This window comes from Centropristis striata, chromosome 24 (assembly GCF_030273125.1).
Source record: "Centropristis striata isolate RG_2023a ecotype Rhode Island chromosome 24, C.striata_1.0, whole genome shotgun sequence".
Classification (NCBI taxonomy): Eukaryota; Metazoa; Chordata; class Actinopteri; order Perciformes; family Serranidae; genus Centropristis; species Centropristis striata.
The window spans coordinates 4,971,965-4,995,879 of record NC_081540.1 but is presented as its reverse complement, the minus strand read 5'-3'; the positions used below and the strand labels follow the sequence as shown (position 1 = coordinate 4,995,879).

General features: G+C 38.9%; 2 protein-coding genes across 3 annotated transcripts; one reads left to right on the top strand and one right to left on the bottom strand.

Moving 5' to 3' along the window:
- Window positions 1-861: 861 nt before the first annotated feature.
- Window positions 862-2,722, bottom strand: LOC131962701 (complement C1q-like protein 2). Of its 2 annotated transcripts, XM_059327714.1 has the most exons (3): window positions 2,408-2,722; window positions 1,949-2,374; window positions 862-1,430 (listed from the first exon to the last, which is right to left on the bottom strand). In XM_059327714.1, the coding sequence occupies exons 1-3, from the start codon at window positions 2,552-2,554 to the stop codon at window positions 1,251-1,253; spliced, it is 753 nt and encodes a 250-aa protein (XP_059183697.1). In that variant the 5' UTR covers window positions 2,555-2,722; the 3' UTR covers window positions 862-1,250. The 2 variants fall into 2 exon arrangements, with proteins under 2 accessions (XP_059183697.1, XP_059183696.1); XM_059327713.1 differs by having other exon boundaries at window positions 1,949-2,722.
- A 6,394-nt stretch (window positions 2,723-9,116) lies between these two features.
- On the top strand, window positions 9,117-22,321 carry steap3 (STEAP family member 3, metalloreductase). The gene is made up of 7 exons (XM_059327710.1): window positions 9,117-9,408; window positions 11,057-11,111; window positions 11,191-11,433; window positions 12,918-13,184; window positions 13,869-14,393; window positions 14,533-14,694; window positions 20,198-22,321. The coding sequence occupies exons 3-7, from the start codon at window positions 11,206-11,208 to the stop codon at window positions 20,480-20,482; spliced, it is 1,467 nt and encodes a 488-aa protein (XP_059183693.1). The 5' UTR covers window positions 9,117-9,408; window positions 11,057-11,111; window positions 11,191-11,205; the 3' UTR covers window positions 20,483-22,321.
- Window positions 22,322-23,915: the final 1,594 nt, after the last annotated feature.

Genomic DNA, 23,915 nt, shown 5'->3' with positions numbered 1-23,915 from the left:
GACCTATGTGGTCATATGAGTAATTGGACAAATTGTTGGTTAGAAAAGCCTGGTTGCACCAGAGAAATCTGAAAAGGCCTACCATCATTACTAATTGGTCATAATGGGCATTTATTTTATGATTTTCTCAGAATGCAGTGAGGAGGTTGGCAAAATTTAGAGTTTACGTTGTTGGGCCATGGACTTTCGTAAACCATGATGCACATTACAGATCAGTAAAACGTTAAAACATTTGTTTTAATGCTGTATATAAGCTACACATTTTTACAACTGAAGAATGAAAATTGTTTTGGACCTGCACCAATCATGAAGGAAAATTTAAATGTAAAGAAATAACCTCCGGAGCTGCAGGTTGCCTACCTCTGCCCTAAAGGTTTACTTTTGTTCAACTGCACTAAAAGTTCACTCAACTCATCAAGAGAAATGTATGTATTTTCCTCCTGAAGTCAATTGCAATGAAAGTTGTTGTTTTTTAATGCTAGGCGTTCGTTCGTTATAATCTCAAAGATCTTGTTGCGTTCATTTTGGCGACACCTTTGGCAGTGAGTGGTCACTGCAGGTGTATGGTTGAATCTCACTTTTCCTTGTTTTTTAAGCTTCATCGTCTGTAGTTATTGCACTTTTTTGTTTATTTGTTTGGCCATAGTAAGCATTTACTCACAAGTCTAGCAGAGGCTGGAAAAAAAAAAGCAAATCTGTTCTCTGTAGTGGATCAACCACTGCTGGATGATGGAAAACGGTCACTAATTGTGCATCATTTTCCCTGATGTCACCACAGACACACAGTTTGTTTCATTAAAATTGTAACCGCTCTCATTCTGTGATACAAAGCCACATTTATTTCAATGAAAATCTGGTATCTGGTATTCATTTTTTCTCTTAATTTCAGCTGATTTCTGTCTAATTTAAGCCTGAAATATTGGGCACCATTAACACACAGAGAGCAGTTGGTGAGGCCTGTACTGGGGCTGTGAAATGTGGCAAAATAAACTTTTAAAAAAACAGCTCAGAGCATGTATGTGTGTGTGATCACCTGGAACATCAGCTTTCTGATAATAAGAGACGTACTCTGGTGACAGTAGAGCAGCTGAACTGAAGTTAAATCGAACACATATACAAAAGGTCTGTCACTAAATAAACAGAACATACAGTAGCCTGTGTGTTGTGGCACCTATCTTCAAACGAGGAGGAACATATCGGACCATATACTCTAATGGAAACAGTTCTCGGTGCTTAAGCCCGCTGAGCTTTTAGTCGGGGTACAAGATGAAGCCGGAGAAGGTGCTGTACTTGTTGTTGTTGCCTCCATGAGCTTTGCCTCCGTCCAGTTTGACGTAGATCTCGTCCCCAGAGTCCAAATGCAGCACGGCACTATTGCTGGCGTAGTCGTAGTTCTGGTCTGCGTCTTGAGCTATGGCGCTGGCCCGTACCTGGGGAGAAAAAGGGAGGCGAGACTGAGCATTACTTAATAAAAAGGATGGAGTGGAAAGTTCAAGTCTGCCTGAGAGGCACAGGGAAGCAGCAGTGGTGCAGCCTTAAAAATAGACCCTCACAGGGAAGGCTTTCTTGTTATTTGAGCTTAAAGAATGGTAATAAATAACAGTTTGAAATCAAATATGGCCCAGATGCTGATCCAGGTTTTAATTTAATCCCCTTGCAGCATCTGACCTCATCCAGCTGCAGTTAATATCTGACCGGAAACATGCTCACATGCCTAAAAATCACTCATTTTACCCAGATATCATCACATATAAATAGTAAGAAAATACACTTATATAAGTGGTGTTAAGGAGAATAACAGGTCAAGCCTCAGGCCATGCTGTGTGCAGGAAATATGGAATATTATCATCTTAAATGAACCAAAATGCACATGTAAACAACTCCTTTTTCTTTTCTTTTTAAGTGGATCATGTACAGGTGTTTACTGGGTTCCTCCTGGTTGTCTTACCTGTCCGTTTTTGCACAGGTCGGCCCACATGCTGGTCCCGTCCCCTCCGCGCATCAGCACATGGTAGGTGAAGAAATAGATCCCGGACACATGGCAGGTGAACTTGCCGGTGCTCGCATCGTAGTGGTTCCCCAAGTTTGTAATCACGTCGTCAAACTTTAACACCTCATATCCCTCGTGTGGGTTCTTCAGACCCACGTAAAAAGCGATCCTGAAGCTGTTGGTCGTGGAGTTCACACCGTCCGTTTCCCCGTTCCCGTTCCCGGCCCCGTTAAGTCCCGTTAATGCAGGGAAGGCGAATTTGCTGTCGCCGCGCTCTCCAGGTGGCCCCCTCGGACCCGGGGGTCCTGGCTCTCCCGGTGGGCCCCTAGATCCAGGCTTACCCGGTCGCCCCGGCTCCCCGCGGCTCCCCTGCGCCATCGGCGGCTGCGGGTTGACGCCGTTCACGTTCTGGATCACCTCCATGGCGGTGGCGCCTCCCGGTTTTGGGGTGTACGGGTCGCAGACCATCCGACAGGTGCCCATCATCTCGTAGTAATGAGCGGAGGTCTCGGAGGTGCGCAGCAGCAGGAGCGGGACGGCGACGGCCAGAGCCAGCAGAACCATCACGACGGCGGTGACCAGAAAGACCACCGACCACTTCCTCCGCGCGGTCCGGGGACAGATGGACGACAGAAAACCCGCGGAGCCGCTCTGGGGGGGAATTGTGACGGAGGACAGAGGGGCTCTCAGGACGATAAAAATAAAAGAAGTTAATTAAGTGCGCATCTCTCACCCAGAGCTTTAGTTGGCGGCTCGGAGCCCCTGGGCAGCGGCTGTGACCGGGCGGCGGGTGCGCGTCCTGGCTGGATGGATAGGTGCGCGCGGACAGCGGCGGCCAGCTGCAGCCAGATGTCAAAGTTAGCGACGAGAGGACCGGAAGATAAGGGATGTGGCCTTCAAATTAAAACAATAGCTTCAGGACTGGCTGTGCTTATTAATGAAGAGAGACGTATGTAAAAGAAACAAGCATGTCACCTGTAGCTGACTGAAAAGACACTCCAGGGTTTATATGCAGCTCAGAACCAGCTGCACTTATTATCATGTCTGATATATTCTTTGCAGACAGATGTCAGTGCTTTTAGACAAGACACTAGAGATGAACAGGATAAAAACTTCATCATGAAACTTCCCCAGTTTACTCACATTAAGACAGTTATTATTTTTGTATCACCAGTTTTTTGAAGTGTTTTGCTTAAATATGCAGCTGAAGCATTATCTTGTTAAATATGTGCTAATTGGATACATCTACAGAACAGAAATCTGAGCTTTGGATAAAGCCAGGTTCGAAATTATTATTAGAATTTAACAAAAACAAGTTTTGCCATGTTTTTAGGTGTAAAAAGTTCCATAAATCCAACTATGAATGATGAATGATCGCTGATACGAAGAAACCACTCTGTAAAAATATATAAGAATGACAGTGGGAAGTATGTTAGGGACTCCCGAGTGGAGATTTCTGGTTTAGACTTTGAGTAAAAACTAATTTTGATGAAACAGCCTTTAATTTGTTTCCGTCTGCAGACACATATAGACAAAATGCAGTAAAATATTGTGTAATTTGGATGTTTTCTTTGCACTAGTACTGCTGAAAGATGACGTGTTATGGAAGCAAATTAGCTCAAAATCCCCAAATTGACCAGTGGAATAAAAAAAAGGTTTTTGCATCTATAGTATCTCTCAAAAGTGCAGTTTTGAAGTAATTTTACCTGACTTGAGTGTTGCCATCTTGCTTTAAGCTGTTTCTGTCCCACAGAGTTAATGATTAATCCTCTGCATGCATTTTGCATTTTTTTTGGAGATTCTTTGCAGATAAGGATTCCACACACAAACCACATGATCAGTTTATAATTAATGTTGCATTGTAATAAACTAACCAGTAGTATGAAGCAGTAAAGATAAGCTTCACCACTTACATCTGCAGGTTAAAGTGCTGTTCATTATTGATAATGATTCATGAATAGAACACTGACAGGCATCAAACTGCATAAATCACTTTATTTCTGTGCTTATAATTAAATTAAAATTTGACTTATAATCTGAATACACCTTCCACCACTGCACCTAAATGATCAGGCATTACAAAAAGATTGTTAACAAGGCTTTTATTTTTTAAATGTGCAACAGGAAGTCCTTTATTTCCATTTGAGTGGCTTGACAAAAGGTCCAGTCAGTGCGTAAAGTTAAAGTCTGCGCAATTGTTATTCAATCTGGCACTAAATATTTATTATGATTCACTCAATATTTATATGTCGAAAAATATCTTAATATGATACTTGAATGTGTCAATCCATGCATATATACATCACCTGAAAATGCAAAATGATTGCATATTTATTGTTATAAATCTCAGTGGAGTAGAGCTGTTTATGTATGTATTCTGGTACCTGCAGGTGGAATACATTAGAGGCCAAATTATCATACTGTAAATTCACCTTTTACCCTTTTGGAAATAATGGTGACAGACACAAATCCATGAAATCTTCAGTTACAAGTGAGGGGATTTGGACATATAGTGACAATTGTGCATTAATTTAAAGAATACTTTTATTATTTGGCGTCCATAATCGCATCCTTAACACTCCCTTAATCAGCAGAAATGAATTTAAAAAATGTCAATAATTTTTATTTTCAACATTAATAAATCAAAAGCAAATAAACGTGTGATGACAGGAAGTAAATGCATCCTAATATTTGACTCAGACCATGAGGGGTCTTTTCAAAGTCAGAAGCGATGGCCGAGGGCAGGTTCACTATGGTGACATCAACTGACCAACTGCACACACACACACACACACACACCCACACACCCACACACAGAGGCAGACAGAGGGGGAGTGAGAAAGCTGACAGGGGGGGAGCTGATAATATATGCAGGATATGGACCAAAGATGTCTGATGGCTGTCGACACCTTCAGCTCCGAGCTCCCCAGCTGCGGCGATATATTTGATGTCTTGTTTCACGAGGTGGAGAGCCACAGGCCTTGCATTTCGATTCTCGGCCAAATTAAAATTCTTCCTGCGCACAGACAATCATCACTCTATTGCATACAGATTTGTTTTAAGTACCTCTTTAGCCTCTTTTGTTTCTCCCCCACTGAGGACACTTGTTCCAGCCATGTGGTCTGTGAGCTCAGTGGCTTGAATGAGACTATTATTATTGCATTTCATTGGTTTAATATAAAGCATCTGAGACACTCAATGAAGAGAGCCTTCGCTCATTGAAAATAAAAGCGTCTATTGATTTTCTCCTGAAGCTCAAAAATGCCCCCAGAAGGACCTGAAATACTTGAAGAGTGCGGGTTGGGAGCTAAGCACCTGGAATTGGAGCACAGGCCCCACATCCACAACAGAGGCTTTAGAGCTCAAGGCGATGTTGGGAAATCTTCAGAGGCTAGAGACAAGGCTTAGCTGAAGCCCGACAGTCACACTGCAGAAGCCAACCCTCCCTCCCTATCTGCCTCCCTCCCTCTACACCCTTTTAGCAATTTCAGCTCATGCTCACCTCGGATCTAACACCCGGGAACACGGCTCCAGCTGGGCCGCTGGTGGCTGAAGGTGAGAGAGCACAGTGGGTCACGACAGCTCGGTCGAAATTGAATTTTGAAATTGCACGACAGTCCTGGAAATTAAAGTTATCATTACGCGATAATGATCCGAAACCCTGAAAATAAGCATGCAAGGAGGCACACGGAGAACATCGTGCTCCCCGACTCTGCTACATGACTGCAGAAATGACCTTTACTCAGGATTAGTACAGTGAACTGTATCTGTAGGCGATGGTGAGCCATGCACGACACACTGTCCACATTATGCACTGCAGCTGCTGAGATTATCCTGCCCTGCAGCGCTGCCATGCTTCTGTGCTGCATGTGAGTGGACTGCTGCGTCACACGCGCCGACCATACGGTGAGACAAGTGAATCAGTCCATCCTCTGACATCTTGAGACTTTAAACGGTGTCTAATCAGGTAGAATCGGACGTATGGAGGCTCTTTTCTGAGTGCTATTGTGTGAAAACACAGAGGAATAATTGAAATGGAGGCAAGAAGTATGGTGACCCTGAGAGAACATCCCAAAATGATAGAACAGGTCTCCAATAGCTCTCAAAAATAACTTGACCTTTCTTTTAAAAACTACGTTGAAACAGACTTGGTTTTGTTTTGCCAGCACAACTTCTGGATCAGGTTTAGGATGTCATTATGTTGCCTGACGTCTTGTAACTTTACTTTCTCCTTTCCTCCATCACTAAGGTCAAAGGTCACCACCTAACAGCAAACATAAATTGGTTAGCTGCTTGTAAACATGACCTATGTGTCCTTTTGTTTTGGGTGAGGGCTGTTTAGAGAAAACACAACTAAATACAGACAACAGCAGTGGACTGGCAGAGAATTCAGACAAAACCCACCATAAAATAACATAAAATAATCTATTTCATGCATTCAGAATTAAATAAAACCTAGTTTTTTTATATGATTTATGTACAACATTGTTCTGCAAATCCATTCAACCTATTTAAGAGCAATAATTATCTTTCTGTTTAGTTGTTTTTATCAATCAGCCATAATCAAGTTGTCTAGTTAAGCATGAGGGATTCACAGGAAAAAGTATCAAAAGTAATTATAATGGGAGACGGCTGTAACCTCCCTCACATGAATTTAAAACATGGCATGTTTTGGTCATGTTTTCCACATTGTTTTGTAGGTTTGAAGTTCGACTGAAGCTCTTTTAATTATGACAGAATTGGTGCAACTGACACACAATAATAACACACAACAATGATGGAAACATGCATTAATTCACTTTTATTTGGGTTGATTTTCTAAAAATGTATTCAAAATGTGTAAAAAAAAGACTTGGCTAGTAGTGAAAATGAACTAATGATGTAAGTCTGACATTTTTTCAGATCTTCAGCCTTTTCAGCCTTTTATTTTGTAACTCAGATCTGTTTTTTCCCATGCATTTTTGCAGTGATTTGTCATTAGCAGGCATTTCCTTTTGTTGCATGTGCCCTTTGCCTTTTAGTTAATGTCTCTGAACTAATGTTGTGAGTTTACTTTAGTTAAAATACTCTGATTACATGTCTTATATTACCGCAAATAGAAATTAAATCCTTCACCTCATTTATGGCAAAAACATGTTTTCGAGTCTGCTGTAAATTTCATTATTTTGTAACTCTGTTTTGTTTTGTTCCATGCATTTTTGCAGTGATTTATCATTTTCTTGCATTTAGTGCATTTGCAGGTATTTCCTTTAGTTGCACATTCTTTGCCCTCCAGTTAATGTCTCTTCAACCTAAATCACCTGATAGAAAGACTTAAATCCCTATGGTTTCTATTAGGGGATGAATTATAGGTGCAGCAGAGCCATTATGTTCATGCAGGATTAGCAGAACACATGCTGTATTTACTCTTCTCTGAGCCACAACAATACGGCTGGTGAGAACTTGCAACATCAGCTGCTGTCTCAACATGTGTCCCTAATCCCTGATGAAGGGCACTGAAGACACCTCCGCCCTTGAAAGCACAGAAACAAATGTCTTCCTCCATGTGCAATGTGACAGTGAGGCCCTGTCAGATGTAAACGCGGCCGCACCTGTCGGCCTCGGGCTAACCGTTTATGACCGTGCTTCACTTCTCTGGCACGATATTTCCCACATAACTCTCTAATTGAAGCAGCATCGAAGGCAGGGAACTATTTATTAGTTTTGAATTGAGATGCACCCTGTCCACACTGGATCACTTTCTTTTGATTTGACTTGAAAGATTATTGGGTTACCACACCGGGAGACACCCGCCATCGATATCTCAAAATCAGATGTATGTCAAGGACTGTGACCTTAAGCGCTGTAAACAAACAGGAGGGCCGCGGCTGAGAGGCTGAGAGAGAGGGTGGCATGCATGCAGTGTGTGTGTGCGCTGTGTGTTTGTGTGTGGTGACACTGATGCAGCGCTGCGAGCCAGGGGGGTTCAACCTTTTGCAAGTGGCAAAGGCAGACTTGATGAAGTCATGTTGACAGTGTGTGACCGGCGGCCAGACTTCTTTTTAACACGATTTTGCTTTTGCTTTTTTGTTCTAATCCCAAGGCCAGTTTATCAAATACACCGACAGCAGCAGATGGAGTCATGGGAGGAACTACTATTAAAAGTCTGCCTCTAATGAGACTATAGGAATATTATTACACTTCCTCTCATTTGTGAGAAATACGGCTTCACCGTCACGACAGCAAAAATAAGAGTTTATAACAATGCTGTCATCTCTGTGACACTGCTTTACTGTTTATTTGGATTAGGTGTTGTGAACAAACAAGTTTAATAATGTGTAAAAAGCAGATTTTTAAAATTTGCATCTACATTTTGTCAAATTCCACTTCATATTGTCTATATTTTACAGTTGATTTCATTGTTATTATTAAAATCTGGGATTACTTCTGTGTTTTCTGCATCACTGAAATCCTCGTCTCATCAAAGAATTGGACTCGGAAGATATCTCTGCAACACACGTTGAAATTTGAGATTTAGAGTAAATCAATAAATAATTATTACCTCTTCACATTCTGTCATTAATAGTAGTGCTTTTTGGGATTCTTTAAGCTGAAAAAACTGGCTATATTTTACACATTGCACCTGTAACCCAAATTTTTTACACATTTTATTATTTATACCTTTTATTTTGTTGGTTTTCCCTACCTGTGAAGCAATTTATGGACACTGATAATTGTTTTTTTGATATTAGGGGTGCACTTAAAAGAAAAATTAAAAAACAGTTTGAAAAACATAAATAAAGGCTCTTCTAATACAGCTCTCTGACGGAAAACTTTTTATATCTCTCTATTTTACCTCACAGAACAGCAGGACTTGCTGGTTTATCTCTGCCTCAATCAGTTAGTTTGTTGGTCTGTTTTGCTTGTTCCTAACAGTTTTAAATCACCAAAGTCACGCAAAAACCAATTGAGTCGAGGCAGCTGTGAACCAGCAATTTCTGTGTCATGAGAGGTAAAATTACTGTTTTTGATAAAAGAGTCTGGAGGTCGCAGTTTACAGTCAGAAAATGCTGTCCGACAGCAAGGTAAAGTGGAGAAAATATTCTAAATATAGCATACACTCAAACTGATATTGATTTTAGTAACTGGTCCTTTTTTTCAAGGTGTCTAAAATGAAGTTTTTGCAGGAAGATCCCCTAAAATTAAGGTGGATAAAAGCTGTTTTTCAGTGTGATCTTCTTGTTATGATAGAAGTGTATTGTGTGGCTTCTGAATAGTTATTATTCTGTGTGTTTGTGTGTGTTTGGAGCCCACTCATCTCTCTGTTTTATCTTCTGCACACACGTGGGGGCGTGACCGGGGCGTGGCCTCCACTGCTGCGTCATCTTATCAGGAAGAAACCCACCAGTTGACTCTTTTGGCTCGGAGACGCGGGGTCGGTAAGTTGCTGAAAATGACTAAAAACATCGCTAAATTACTCCGTACAGAAGCTAAATTATATATGTAAGATACTATTTCGTCTAAATGTACATTTGTGTTCGCCTGTGTCGTGCTGTGTGTCCAGCAGAGGAGCTTCTTTCGAAAGTAAAAGTTACTACGAGTTCAGTCAAGGACGCCAAGCATGGTGGCGTCGATTCGCGTTTATGTTTTATCGATATGGATTTCCCGCGAATTTTACCTTTAATCTCTACGCCTTCGCCTCTAATAGTTAATACAGCATCTTATGAAACAGTTTCTGAATAGTCTTTGTTTTCTGGTAAATTCGGCATCTACTTGGATGATGAAGAAAGCAGCACTTCTATTAAAATAGTACGCTTGTTTGTGTTTGCGCAGCTAATGTAAGTATTACGGTACTTAAAGGTTCCATTGAGTTTGTATTGAGTTTTACCGTAAAGTTCAGAATTCGGTTTTGCATAAATTGCGGACTTTTATGTTGAACCCTTGTGTTACACATCTGCTCACCTGCTGCTTTTAAAAATATATATGCATACTATTATATCTATATTTATCAGTTACACACATATCGTCACAATGTTAAAATAATCGCCTAATTCATTTTTTCAAGTTTTGTAGGAAACACAAAAAACTTCACCAAAAGTGTAACATATGACATTTATTGATCATTTCACTCAAAAAGGATGTAACAGAGGATGGCTATTGGCATAGTAATAACACTGTGTGTACATTATGTAACTTAAGAGAAATAAATGACTGAGGCAATTTTTTGAACATGCCTTTGTGACTTAAGCAAGATATGGTAACACTTTATTTTGAAGGTGTCTACATAAGAGTCACACAAGCCTGTCAGAAACATGACATGACAAGTATCATGAGCATTAATGTTACTTCAAAGTGTCATTAATGTTCATGACACATCCCATGTCATGTTTATGACACGCTCATGTCACTCTTATGTAGACACCTTAGAGTAAAGTGTTACCAATATTAGTGTCAACAATAAAACACTGATAACTAAACAATCTCCCTCTAGCTCTTCTTTACTGGGTTCTTATCTGATGCCTATGAATGTGGCAAATTGTCAAAGAAGTGATGATCTTAAAGGGGTAAAATCACATGATCTGATCAACTGAGGATGTAGGTGATTTTACTATCATAAGGAGATGATTTAGGCAAAAAAAATCAATTTTGACAAAAAAGGACGATTATTTTTACAGTGTGACGATATGTGCACCCTGTTTCTTTAATTTATGTACTATTAGTCTTATTTAATTTAATTTAATTTCGTTTGCATGACTAGTGTCCTTATAATGTGACCCCGAGTTAACCTACATATGATTAATTAACTTAAATTTGAACTATTATATTGATAGTATGGGGTTTAATTTTCCGATCCAACTGCGTAGACTTGTTACAGATGTCTTCAGGGTGTGTAATATCCTTTTATTCTCTAACTGGGTGGCCTCTCATTGCTCTGAAAATGCAGAGTTACTGCACTGTACAGATCTGGGACATGCCAATGGAGACACGAAGCTAATGGGAATCCTCGAGCAGACAAATGGCAGATATAACGGCATGTTGAACTGCATGTTTTACACATTTTAATCCTATTAATTGCTTTTATTTTAGGTTACATGCTGGATGAAAAAGCAAGAATTTAAGGTGGAGACTTAACAACCAGTCTGTAAGTAAATATTCTTTTTTTTTTGCTTTTTAAGGCAGTATGAATGTAAATAAACCACAGTAATGTCTTCTCTCTATAGATTTGTCAGTGCATTATGCCTGATCAAATGTCGAGGCCTTTAATCCGCGACAGAGGTGAAGGAGGAGGCTCCAGGCATCTGGAAGCCTCCATGTCTGAAGCTGGCGCTCCCGTTATCGGCATTCTGGGAACTGGCGACTTCTCGCGCTCGCTGGCCAGAAGGCTGGTGGCCTCCGGCTACCAAGTGGTGGTGGGGAGCCGAAACCCCAAACGATCTGCGGCTTTGTTCCCTGAAGAGGCCGAGGTGACACACACACTGACACTGACACTCACGTTCACACTCACCATGTAATTGGTGTTTTTGTTGCTCTCCCTACAGTGATAATTATGCATTTACTCTGACTTTAACCACAAGGCATAATAACTGTTGTTGTTATCTTGAATAGCTACCTGTCAGATAATCTCAGTTGTGGTCCGGGAAGAGAACAAAGCAGTTAAATAGACGCGTTTAAGCTTCCTCTTTTAATAATCAGTGCCAGTATTTGCAAATAGAAAAATCCATTTTCTCAGCAGCAGTGAATATCTTATATTGAGACCAAATCATTGAATAAATATGCACTGAAATATATTCCAATTCATGTACTTAGCCACAAAGGGAAGAGAGAAAAATGTTTTTTACTGGTTGTCCTTTTACTCACATCAGCCTTCTTTTCCACTGTGACCTGCGTGGAAACAGACAGCCGTGACTAGAAGTCGGAAGAACTAAAAATGTCTTTTGTGCAGAATAACAGTTATAATCCCTGTCTGTCCGTCCATCCCACCTCTTCTTCTTCCCACTCTGTGTAAATGCCTGCAGGTCGATTTTTACACTGAATTTTTGTTATGTGACTGTCGGTCTCCGCCGAGTCATTCGTGGCTCCTCAGCTGCGCAGAGAAGTGCAGAATTTTATGTTTTTTGCAGGATCTGGGTCATGCAAAGGTTTTATTTTTGAAAATATTTTATACGAGATATGTAGAATAAAGCGATTTTGATGAAATATTACAATTAAAAGCTTGACAGAAGAGTTTGTTCATAGGCTTATTAGTGTAATAGTCCAAACATTTTTGTTTAAATGTACATACCCCAAAAAGTATTGTTTATACTATTACTATACTATTATCTAGCTATATTGTACTATACCATCCTGTATCATACTATACTACAGTTATGGAAAAAATTATTAGACCTTTGATTTCTTCAGTTTCTTGTTCATTTTAATGCCGGTTCCATTAAAGATACATTTGTTGGGATGAATATAATGATAACAACAAAATTAGCTCATAAGAGTTTAATTTATGAGCTGATATCTAGACATTTTCCATGATTTTCTTGATAATACACAAAATCACTATCAAGAAAACCATGGAAAACCATTGTTATCATTATATTTGTCCAAACAAATGTACCTTTAGTTGTACCAGGCATTAAAATTAACAAGAAATTGAAGAAAACAAGGTGGTCTAACAATTGTATATTGCTCTATTATATAATATACTATTTAATAAGCTGCAAGTTAAATGCATGCATATAATAAATCAAAATATAAACATAGTGTGAAAAGCGCTAAATATTAGAGAATGTGCGGACGTTTAGTTGTTTAATATTTATTTATTTACTTTATTACATGGTACTACACATAATGCAGCTACATTTATGTGTTATAATCTCTGTGATTATTATAATATACTGCTTACGTGCAGCTTCTCCTCCTCATGTGGAGTATAAACGTTCCTGTCTCTGTCCTCCAGGTGACATCACAGCTGGAGGCGGCCAGCCAGGCGGACCTGGTGTTTGTGGCCGTGTTCCCCGAGCATCACTCCACGCTGGTGGAGCTGAAGCCCACGCTGGCCGGGAAGACTCTGGTGGACGTCAGCAACGGGCTGAGAATCAACCGAGGCGGGCCTTCCAACGCCGAGCAGCTGGCCGACCTGTTTCCAGAGAGTTGTGTGGTGAAAGGGTTTAACACCATATCGGCCTGGGCGCTGCAGATGGGCCCTCGGGATGGAAGCAGGCAGGTTAGTAGAGGAGGGAGGAGGCCAGAGTTATAGAGGTGGAAAGAATCTCTGAACTGCCATTTTGGGACAAAATATATGACATTTCTCTGAAGCCAGATCCACTAATAAGTTTTTTGGGGGCCACATTTAATAAGCTTGATACATTTCAATCACAAGCAGTTTTATTTATTATGGAATTGGCAAAAAAAAGCCAAAGCTCTTTTTCCTGAATAGCTCAGAAATCATTTAAACATGAAGCCGGAGTTATTTACAAACATTTGGAACCCAATTTAAACTTTCATAACGAGCAGGTTTGCTAATCTTATAACCTACCAGGTATGTTTTTGACGATATATTGTAAACGATAACATATCGCCCATTTCTAGTAACTATCCTTTTTCCTTGATAATCCACTTTTACTCAGTTGACATACTGAGATTTTTGGTTAGACAATGATTGTATCAGGATGGGTCGGGGCTGTTGGGTGAAATTAGGCCAACATCTGAGTATTCTTGTCAGTTAAGGACGATTATGGTTGGTTAAATAACTGTATTTTAACTACAAATTACAGGGCTGACTGTATGAATGTTTGTTTACTTTTTGTGAAAAAACAAACACGTTTAAAAAAAATACATACATTTTAATCTAAATGTTAAAAAAATAAAAGAAAGAATCTCTGAACTAATCTCCATGTTTTTCCTCCAGATTTTCCTGTGTGGTAACAGCAGCAGGGCCAAGAGCTCTGTGATGCAGCTCTGTCGTGGGATGGGCTTCGTCCCCGTCGACATGGGCCTCCTCTCTTCTTCTCTGGAGATTGAAAACCTGCCCCTCTATCTATTCCCCTCCTGGAGGGTCCCAATCATCTGCACCCTGTCCCTGTTCCTCTTCTTCTACATGTACAACTTCCTGCGGGACGTCCTGCAGCCGTACATCATGGACGGCCATAACGTTTTCTACAAGATGCCCATTGAGCTGGTGAACGTCACTCTCCCCTGCGTGTCGCTGGTGATGCTTTCTCTGGTCTACCTGCCGGGTTTGTGCGCCGCTTTCCTCCAGCTGTGGTGGGGCACCAAGTATAACCGCTTCCCTAACTGGCTGGACCGCTGGCTCACCAGGAGGAAGCAGTTTGGACTGTGTAGCTTCCTGTGTGCAGCTCTGCACGCCATCTACAGTCTCTGTCTCCCGTTGAGGAAGTCTGCACGCTACAAACTGCTCCTCGCTGCTCAAGAGGTGAGAGAGAACAAAGCATGTTTGTACAATTTGTTGCTCCACATGTCTGTCTGTCATACTGTCTGCTGACTACAGTTGTGTGTGTGTGTGTGTGTGTGTGTGTGTGTGTGTGTGTGTGTGTGTGTGATGTGATGTGAAGATTGGGGAGAAGACGGACGTGTGGAATGACAGCGAGGTGTGGAGGATGGAGCTCTATCTCTCAGTGGGCATCATGGCCCTCGGGCTGCTCGCTCTGCTGGCCGTCACCTCGCTGCCGTCAGTGGGCAACGCCGTCAACTGGAGGGAGTTCAGCTTCATACAGGTACACACACACACACACACACACACACACATCCAGGCTGTGATGTACCAGTTACATAAAGAAGTGTTTCCCCTCCAAGTGCCCTCTCTTGGGTTGTCACAATACTAGAATTCTATACCAAAACCCAGGAAAATACTCAGTATCAGTTTTCGATACCACAGGGAAAAAATTACAAAAAAATTAAAGATGAATTTTTTTTAAAAATAAATAAAATTAGAACAGTAACATCTATGACAACATCATTTTTAAAAAGTAAGTAACAGAACTGTAAGATATGACAAAATTGTGTAAATGTATATAAACAGGTAGTGCAAAAAAACAAAAATAGATTACATTTAAAATTTGTTTGACTGTTAAAAAAAAATAAAAAATCCCCCAAAAAACAAATACAATGACAACAATTTTTTAGGTTCTCTGAGGGAGGGAAAAATAAATCAAATGCAAACCAGCAATTTTAGGTCATCTGAGGTATTGAGAAATAAATAATTAAATTAAAGAAATAAATAAATAAACCCCAGCAATAATTATATTAGGTTTTCTGAGGCAGTGAAGAATAAATCAATCAATAAATCAATGAAATAAAAACAAATACAACTAGCAACAATGACAACATTTATTTGTCTAAGTCATAAATCTTAAATAAATATTGTGGTGGTTACCAGTATGATTCAGCTTTCAATTGTTTATAGTGCAAATGGGCTTAAAACATTAATATGAAGAAATATGTTGCATAATTTGTTCCAGAAATGTTTGGATTCACATCATGTGTTGCACAGATTTGCTGAAATATTTTCCCACTTTTGACCACTGGAAAATGTATAAAAATGGTGAAAAAATGACCACATTAAGACACCAAGACCATGAGGATTAACTTAGAAAGATGAATGCTGTGATTTGGTATTTAGACGTGAAGATTCCCATAAGAATTAGATGTTTTGGTGATTTGATGGTGAGCACCTCTGTTGGAGAAACGCCCTAAGTGTTGATTTACAGAGGAAAGGTTGTAAAGGTTGATGATGCTTCTATCTTCTGTTTCCATGTGACACCGTCCTGTTCAGAGCTCTCCTCCCTCTGACAGACGGTGACGTTGGCGGAGGAGGCCAGCGATCTCGTGGCTCTGTAAAGGTTAATTCACCGTGATGGCCGCACATTTACAGTCGTCACACTTGACACATAAACACACAGGCATGAAGCGTCACACTGATGTGCAGACAGATGCTCGCTTTGTTTCCTACGTGCTCACATGGAGAGTACAAACACTGTGTTTGCACTTCTGCAGCTGCCCCAGATTTGGCGTTAAACTCGGGCTGTGACAAAGCCATCAGGAGGGTCGTGACTCACACACTTCCTCCTCTCCTCTCCTCTCCTCTGCTCTCCTTCTTGACTCCCCCTCATCGTGGCCTCCGTTTCTCCAGGACTCGCTGTCCGTTGGTGCTGCAGTCACTTTGATCTCCCTGTTAAAATAATCCGGTGGCCGTCAGATTAGTCATGTGCCGACAGCCGGCGAGATGAAAAGCAACTTTCTGTCCAGCACATCTACACTAGCTGCCCAAGGCTGCAGGACAGTGTGTGTAGTGTGTGTGTTTCAGGTAGTGTGTGTGCACTGCAGGGTTCCCCTCTCGATCCTGGATCTAATCTATAAACCTGGATATAATCGATGCTGTCCAGGAAAATCTTTATTGTATTTTAGCCCCTCACTTGGCGACATAAACTTCTGGTTATTGCGTTTAAAACTCTGCACAGTGTGACAGTTCAGAGCAGGTTAATTTGGGCTCTACAGATTTTTTTTATTTGAAGTGCTATGTGAGAGCTTTCAGGCCAAAATTTGTATTTTTTGTTAAGCATTCTAGATAATTGAGTCTGACCTCACTATTAAGAAGTGCTTATTGCTGAAAATACAGAAATCTCCAAAATGACCAAAGTTGTTGAACCCAAATCACAGCATGAACATTTTCTGTGTTGTTCCAAAGTTCTTGGTGTATTCATATAATATTCTGGAGGTGTTTTGACCATTTTTATCCATTCTCAATATGAATAAAATTGCATAATTCAGCCCTAAATGTGTGTAATAAATGGTATCAACCTTAAAATAATAAAGAGACATAGTTGAGATGGAAATAGACTTTAGAAAGATAAATATTCATGTTCTGGAACCATGAACACCCAAATAGGTTTACTTAACTTATTAATTATCATTTTTATTAGATATTTTTGAGAACAACTTGACTCACAGTGCTGAGCTGCATTGTAAGGAGTTAAACCACCCAAATCACAATACATGAATGGCACATATTTCCACCCTATGACATGTTTTACTTAGCAGAAACAGTAAAAACATGCTGTGGATTAGTCTGAAGTAATGTCCTAATCTCAGACCTGCTGTTACTGTGAACAAATTCCACACAAAAAAGACAAAGCCAACTATATATTCCAGCTCTCCCGGTCAAGCTAGGGCTTGGAAAATAATTTAATATTACTTTTCTTTTCAGTTTAATTATGTTAAGTATTAAGTTCATCTGCATTCATTGTACAGAAGCAATAAACTTTCCTGTAGTACGACCAACACAAGTCGAGGTCTCTTTGTTAGAATGAAACGAGTTGATGCATGACATCTTTATTTAGCTGTTGAATCAAAATAAAATCCTTCAATCAGAGTAGAATAATTTAATTTGCATCTTCAAGTATTATAAATATGTAATAAAAGCCTCATGATTTAACTTAAAGGCTCAACGAGGAGGATTTTTCTTTAAACAATGTGTAGACAAAGATATTCAACTCTGTCATCATTTGTGGCCCAAATCTGTAAAAGGAATCTGACAGATTTTACTCCAATAAGGCAGGATTTATGGATTAATCTGACTATTAGTTATTAAGAAATAAATTAAACTAGTTTCCCAGAATAATATGTAATAGTAAATGAGTCTGAAGTGTGTTTATTCATGGAACCAAATCAACAGAGAATGAGTCAGACTGAGCCAGTTTCAGGGTTTGTTGTTGTTTGTTTTGTTCCTGCTGCTTTAATGAAAAGGCTTCCTGGCACACTTAACAGAACTGTTGATGTAAGAGCTTCTACTCAATAGTCGTGTTTCCATCAATTAATTCTCTGCACATTTTGAAGATTATCACGAGAAAAGCTGAATGGAAACACCAACATTTGATAAAACTTTCAATAAATGTGCATAAAAGTTCTTACGATCCTTGAGGTGGTTTTTGTCTTTTCAGAAATATAGTTAATGCTCTAAACAGGAGATGGAAACGATTTTTCTGCATTAGTTCTGACGTTTAGCTCCCATGACTGATCAGCTGTTTCCTCTGACATGAAAGAACAATTAGAAGTTGAATCTAATTCCTGAAGACTTTTCTCCATTTTCTCTCTTTTTGTTGTTGTTTTCTCTCTTCTTTCTCCTGTTTACTGATGGATTTGCCTACAGCAACACATCACACTGTCAACTGCTGACCAAAGTACATTACTGCAGCTTTGTTTATCTGATGGAAACTCCCTAATTCACATTTTCTTTAAGCCTCTGGGCCCATTTTAATTTACTGCCCTTTGAGGCCCTTCAGGCTGAAAATGTCCACTGCCAAGAAAACGTGATAAAAACTTTACAAATCAATATTTTTTTCTACATTTTTTAAATGCATAAACCTCTTAAACTAACTTCTGCCCTGCTCAAAACTACCAAAAATGCATCAAAATGTGTTTTGTTCTTAATCTTTGACATATCCAAGGCTGTGATAAAAACCAATGCCCCAGCCAAAAAAGTTCAAGAACAAAATTTTTGTGTTTTTTCTTTGAAAACAGTGACATTGTGCAATCAAACTGGCATTTAAAGGGTTACAATCCTTTGAATGTTTGGTAGTTTTGAGCAGGGCGGAAGTTGTTTAAGAGGTTTATGCAGAAAAAAGTAGAAAAATAAAATTCTTTTAAAGTTTTTATAGCATATTTGCACACAGTGTATTATTATAGACCCATTAGAAAAATTGAAATTTGAATTTCAATATATATCAAGAAAAAAAAACCTTCTTCCAAAAATCATGCCATTTGCAGTATTACAGCCAAAACTTTTGCCAAAACAAAAGTGAAAATTGACAAATCTGTCTGAAAATGTCCCTGTTGGTCCCAGAGGGTTAAAGCCTCATTTCTAAACTTTGCTTTGATCTTTCCACTGCTGTTCTCCACATGCAGCATGAGGAGGCTTCTGCTGTCAATCTACCATAATTATTTAGCTTTTTTTCCTGATTAAAATTGCTGCTCTTCCCCTTCACTGTTACACAAAGTCATCACTCTTGTCAAGTGGAAATAATTCTCCTCCACTCTGCACAGTTAGAGCGTAAACGAGGAAAAACGAGGCTATTTTTAACCCCTGGCCCCTGCACGACTCAACCTTGGGGAGTTTTTCTTTTAATTAGTGGGCCCTGTAGGTGTATATAACACACACACACACACACACACACACACACACACACACACACACTCTCACATACACATACACAGTTCAGTCGGCGGTTCAGTCGGGTCATGAGTGGGAGGTCAGTGTGTCTCCTCAGGGTAACAGTGAGCTAATGTAGTGGACTGGCTGGACTCCTGCGAGGGGAAACCTCTCTGTGGGTCACATTTGGAGGACAGGACAGTAGGGGTGTGCCACATCGTATTGTTCATGATTATACAGGTATATTTTTTTATTGGGTAAAAATGCATATCATGATATTGGCAACATTCCTACTTCTTGCCGTAGTGGTGTAAGGGTTTCCCATTAATTACCTAGACTGTGGCGACCCGCTATACTGCCCTAAAGTCTTAACTGCAGTAACTACATTTTTGGTCAAAATTGAGTTATAACTAAAAATGAACCCCTTGATGTCTGTTTTATCTTGTGACAAAGTTTTAGATTTAAATTGTGCTTTAATTCAGAGAAATAATCATATAAAAACCACAAAATCCAACTCAAATCCAAAGCACTCATTGCACTACCACGGTCTGCTTTGGATTTATATACTAATTTAAACATAAAAATAATAGAAATTATAAGTTTTTTTGAAAGGGGAATTATTATCTCGATAGTGATGAAGTAAAAAAAGTGAGATTAAATTATGTTAATACTAAAATATAACATTTCTTTATAATTCTAAAATAGACAAATCTTTGAATAGAGTTGTTAAACACAAATCAGTTTGAGAATGTTTATTCACTGAAAACAAAATATAAAAGCTGAAGGAAGACAACAACATTGTAGACACTGCACTCTGTTTATCATTACTACAAGAAGCTTTTACAGCTGTGCAGTAACTACGTTTTCGGGGTCAAAGGTCAAATAAATCGTCAAATCTCTACAATCTCTTTACACTACATTTAGATTTATGATTGATTTTTATTTTGTTGTATGATTTTTATTTATTTATACAGACCAAAAAATAATTTTCTATATATTTTTCAGTATGTTTTATTATCGTTATCGCAAAAATACCCTGAAATATGGTGATATATAATTGTCTCCTCCTGCAGTCCACTCTGGGTTACTGCGCCCTGTCCATGGCCACCCTGCACACACTCCTCTTCGGCTGGGACCGAGCCTTCAAACGGGCCCAGTACCGCTTCTGCCTGCCCCCCACCTTCATGCTGGTGCTGGTCCTGCCGGTGCTGGTGCTGCTGGGCCGCCTGGCGCTGCTGCTGCCCTGCGTGGCCCGCCGCCTCGGACAGATCCGCCGCGGCTGGGAGAGGAACCGGCACATCCGCTTCACCCTGCCGGACGACTGCCGCAACGGGCTGGAGGACATCAGTGACGTGTGAGACACACACACACACACACAGCTAGATGTGTGTGTGTGGAGAGCCTTTTGTGTGCACTCACACAGGAGGTAAATCATTCATACGCCCATGGAATGTATTAAAGATTTCAGAGATGTGGCGAGCTCTGTGCAACAAATTAGCTGGAAGTTCCTCCGATATTTGACCAGCAGAGCCGCCCTTATTGCACTATGCACCGTCACTAATGAGTCCATCTTTATTTATTGATACGTGTTGTACTCCTTTATCCCAGAACTGAAGAACAGTATTAGCTCCTGGTTTAATTAATGCAAAAACGTATAATAATAATAAACCTACTGAAAAACTTTAGTGCTGAAAGATTTCCACACTGAGATAATCAGAAGGACTCTGGCCTTCCTCTCTCTTTATTCCTCTTTGTTAAAGCTTTTCAGCTCTTTTCTTTTCTTGCACTTCAAAACAGATGATCAGGTTTTTCTCTTCAGCCAGCCTTCAGCTATTTGCCCACATGCTAAATTTGCAACATTATTTAAATTCTGTTTCTACACTGTAAGGCTGGCCATGGTCTTCTATCCTGTTACTGGTCATTTAAATGATAAATGTCTTTAAAATAGTTAATTTACTTAGTTTAATATATATAAAATAGTTTATATGAAATAACCAGATGGTGAATGCTATTTTTGTAGTTGAAAAACAATTCCTCTGCAGCAATCGGAGCGAGAAGTGTCGTCCAAATGACATAATGATAGCCGTTTTCCAGCATTGCGATAGAAAAATAAACACAATAGACATTCTTTATATCGTTGTTGATGCATATCTTCATATTGCAACATTTCACTGATAAGGCTTAGTGTTTCATATTCTTTTATGTTTTATTTTGCAAAAAAATCAATGTGCTGTGATATTTATCGAAACTTTTCTGGACTGTATGAACATTATTGTGGCGGTGAAGGAGTTAAATCTTATTTTGAAAAGCAGAACCCGAACGTGCATTTATAAAATGACTTTCTCTCCTTAATATCATATAAATAAATCTAGATATAATCTCAAAATGATGCACCATTTTTGAGTTTATCAAAGACTTGGAACCAGTAATAACTTCAATAGGTGCAGCTTAAATAACTTAAGATGATGTACACCAACTCTATGCAAATAAATAAAATTAGAAAATGTAAAATTACCATATGCATGGTAAATAAGACATGTATATGTTATACTTTAGCCAGTTTCTATGTACCAAAAGGGTCTGCTTGATGCATAAGGGATTTTTTTTCTGTGCACTTATGCAAAGAAAGGCTTTAAGCATCTTAGTTACAGTTTAACTTTGCAAGAACAGATGATTAATCCTCTAATTGTTGTCAACTTCTTCTCCTCATAATCTCCATCAGTCCCTGACTCAGGTGGTGTTTATTAAATCTTCTGTGTAAACTGGAAACAGTCTGAAGCCAAACTGCTGCTGCAGAAGCTGCAACATTTAGTTGATGTGTTGATTTTAATTCTCTCGTACAGAAAGCTGGTTACACACTTACAACTACAATTAATTGTCATTAAATAACTTCCATTTTCCTTCTTTTTTTGTGTTTTACTAAACAGACTTCCTGATAAGTACCCATTCATACATGTATCATATTTCAAATTCATTTCTACTGTTTTCATTACGAGCATGAAATACACATATCTGTTGTGTGATTTCAGCCATTGTTTGTTGCATTATATCCGTTTTTATTTCCAGTTTTATGTGTTTTTGCCAAAGATGATTCTCCGATGTTCTCTGAATCTAAATGTCAGTCGTGTTGAATGAAAGCAGATCTTTGAGTGAATGTAAAGACATTTCTAGAATCTAGAATAAAGTTTTCTACAACATTTATTTTTCCACAATTGTTTTTATGTTTTAAGAGAGCCCTTTAAGAGAGAGTTTTTAGTTTTTGTAGAATGTAGAAAGAGAGAAAAGGTTTGTAGATGCTTCATTTAAAGAGTTCTTAACTGAGTCATAAAACTAGACTCTCTTCTTTCACTATTTAAGGATTAAACTGATATGATATATATGATATGTGGATGCTGCCATCTTGTGGTGGAGAAATAGATTCCCCCATGTCTCTGAAAGCCAGAAAACATTTATTTAAAACGAATGTGTTCTTTGGAAAACAAACGACTAATAAGAGACGTTTGATTTTCAAGCTTTTCTGTCAAAAGTCACATGAGACTTAACAATATTTCATAAAATCAGGATTAATTCTAGTCAAATGCATGTAAATACTTAAAAAAAGATAATTTCTTGTCAAATATGTGAAAGAAACTTGTTTTTATTAGTTTACAAACATTGATGATGCACCAGCCTGCGAGTTGCAAAAAAAGAAAACTAGTGAGCAAACAAGACCATTTTCTCACTGACTTTTTCATCTACATTTAATAAAATTGGGATTAATTCTGTATCAAATGCATGTATATTCTCAAAAAAGAAACTGATAATTTCTTGTCAAATATGTGAAAAAACACCTGATTTTAATAGATTAATTATTTGTTTACAACCATTGCATGTAGGTTGCAAGAAAAGAAAACTAGAAAGCAAAAAAAAGAGGCTATTTTTTTTCACTGGATTTTTCTTTAATTTTATGTTTAAATTATGTCTTGATGTTATAACAACTTATCACTCTGGGATAGGGATGCATAAGAAATGTATATATGTGTAAAAATACTTTTATTAGTAGTTTTTGACGGACACATTAAATATTTATCTCTAAAATGTACTTGACTAATGTATTTAGTTACATGAGATGTTGGATATTCAAGCTTTTCTGTCAAGTCAGATGAAACTTCAGGACATTTATTTAAAAACAGGGTTAATTCTGCATCAAATGCATGTATATTCTCAACAAGAAAACGGATCATTTCTTGTCAAATATTAGAGAGAAACTTGATTTTTTGTAATAGACTAATTATTTGTTTGCAAACATTGATGATGCATTAGTATGCAAGTTGCAAAAAAAGTAAACTAGCATCAGTTGCATGTAGATTCTCACAAAGATAACTGATCATTTCTTGTCAAATATGTGAAAGACAAATTATCTGTTTACAAGCATTGACAATGCACAAGCATGCCTGTTGCAAAAAAATACTATTTTTACTTTCATTTTACTGCTGAGAAGCCATCTCCATAGACAAGTATTTAAAAAAAATGCAGATGTCATGTTTGTGTAAACAAATGAAGACTTGTTTGTACATTTTTGACCGAAACATTCAAGTTCTAATGTAAATCAAAGACTAAACCCTCCTGTTCTCTGGTTCTACCTGAAATACCTGAATGAGTGTCGTTCTGCTGCTGCCTCGGCTCACTGTCGCCTTTAGAAAAGACCTCCCACTTTTTTCCCGAGTGAATCCATCACAGACGGAGCAGGTCTCTGCAGGACGAGTTGGACGACTCGGTGCAGCAGCAAGGTGTGCCACTCTCACACACGCA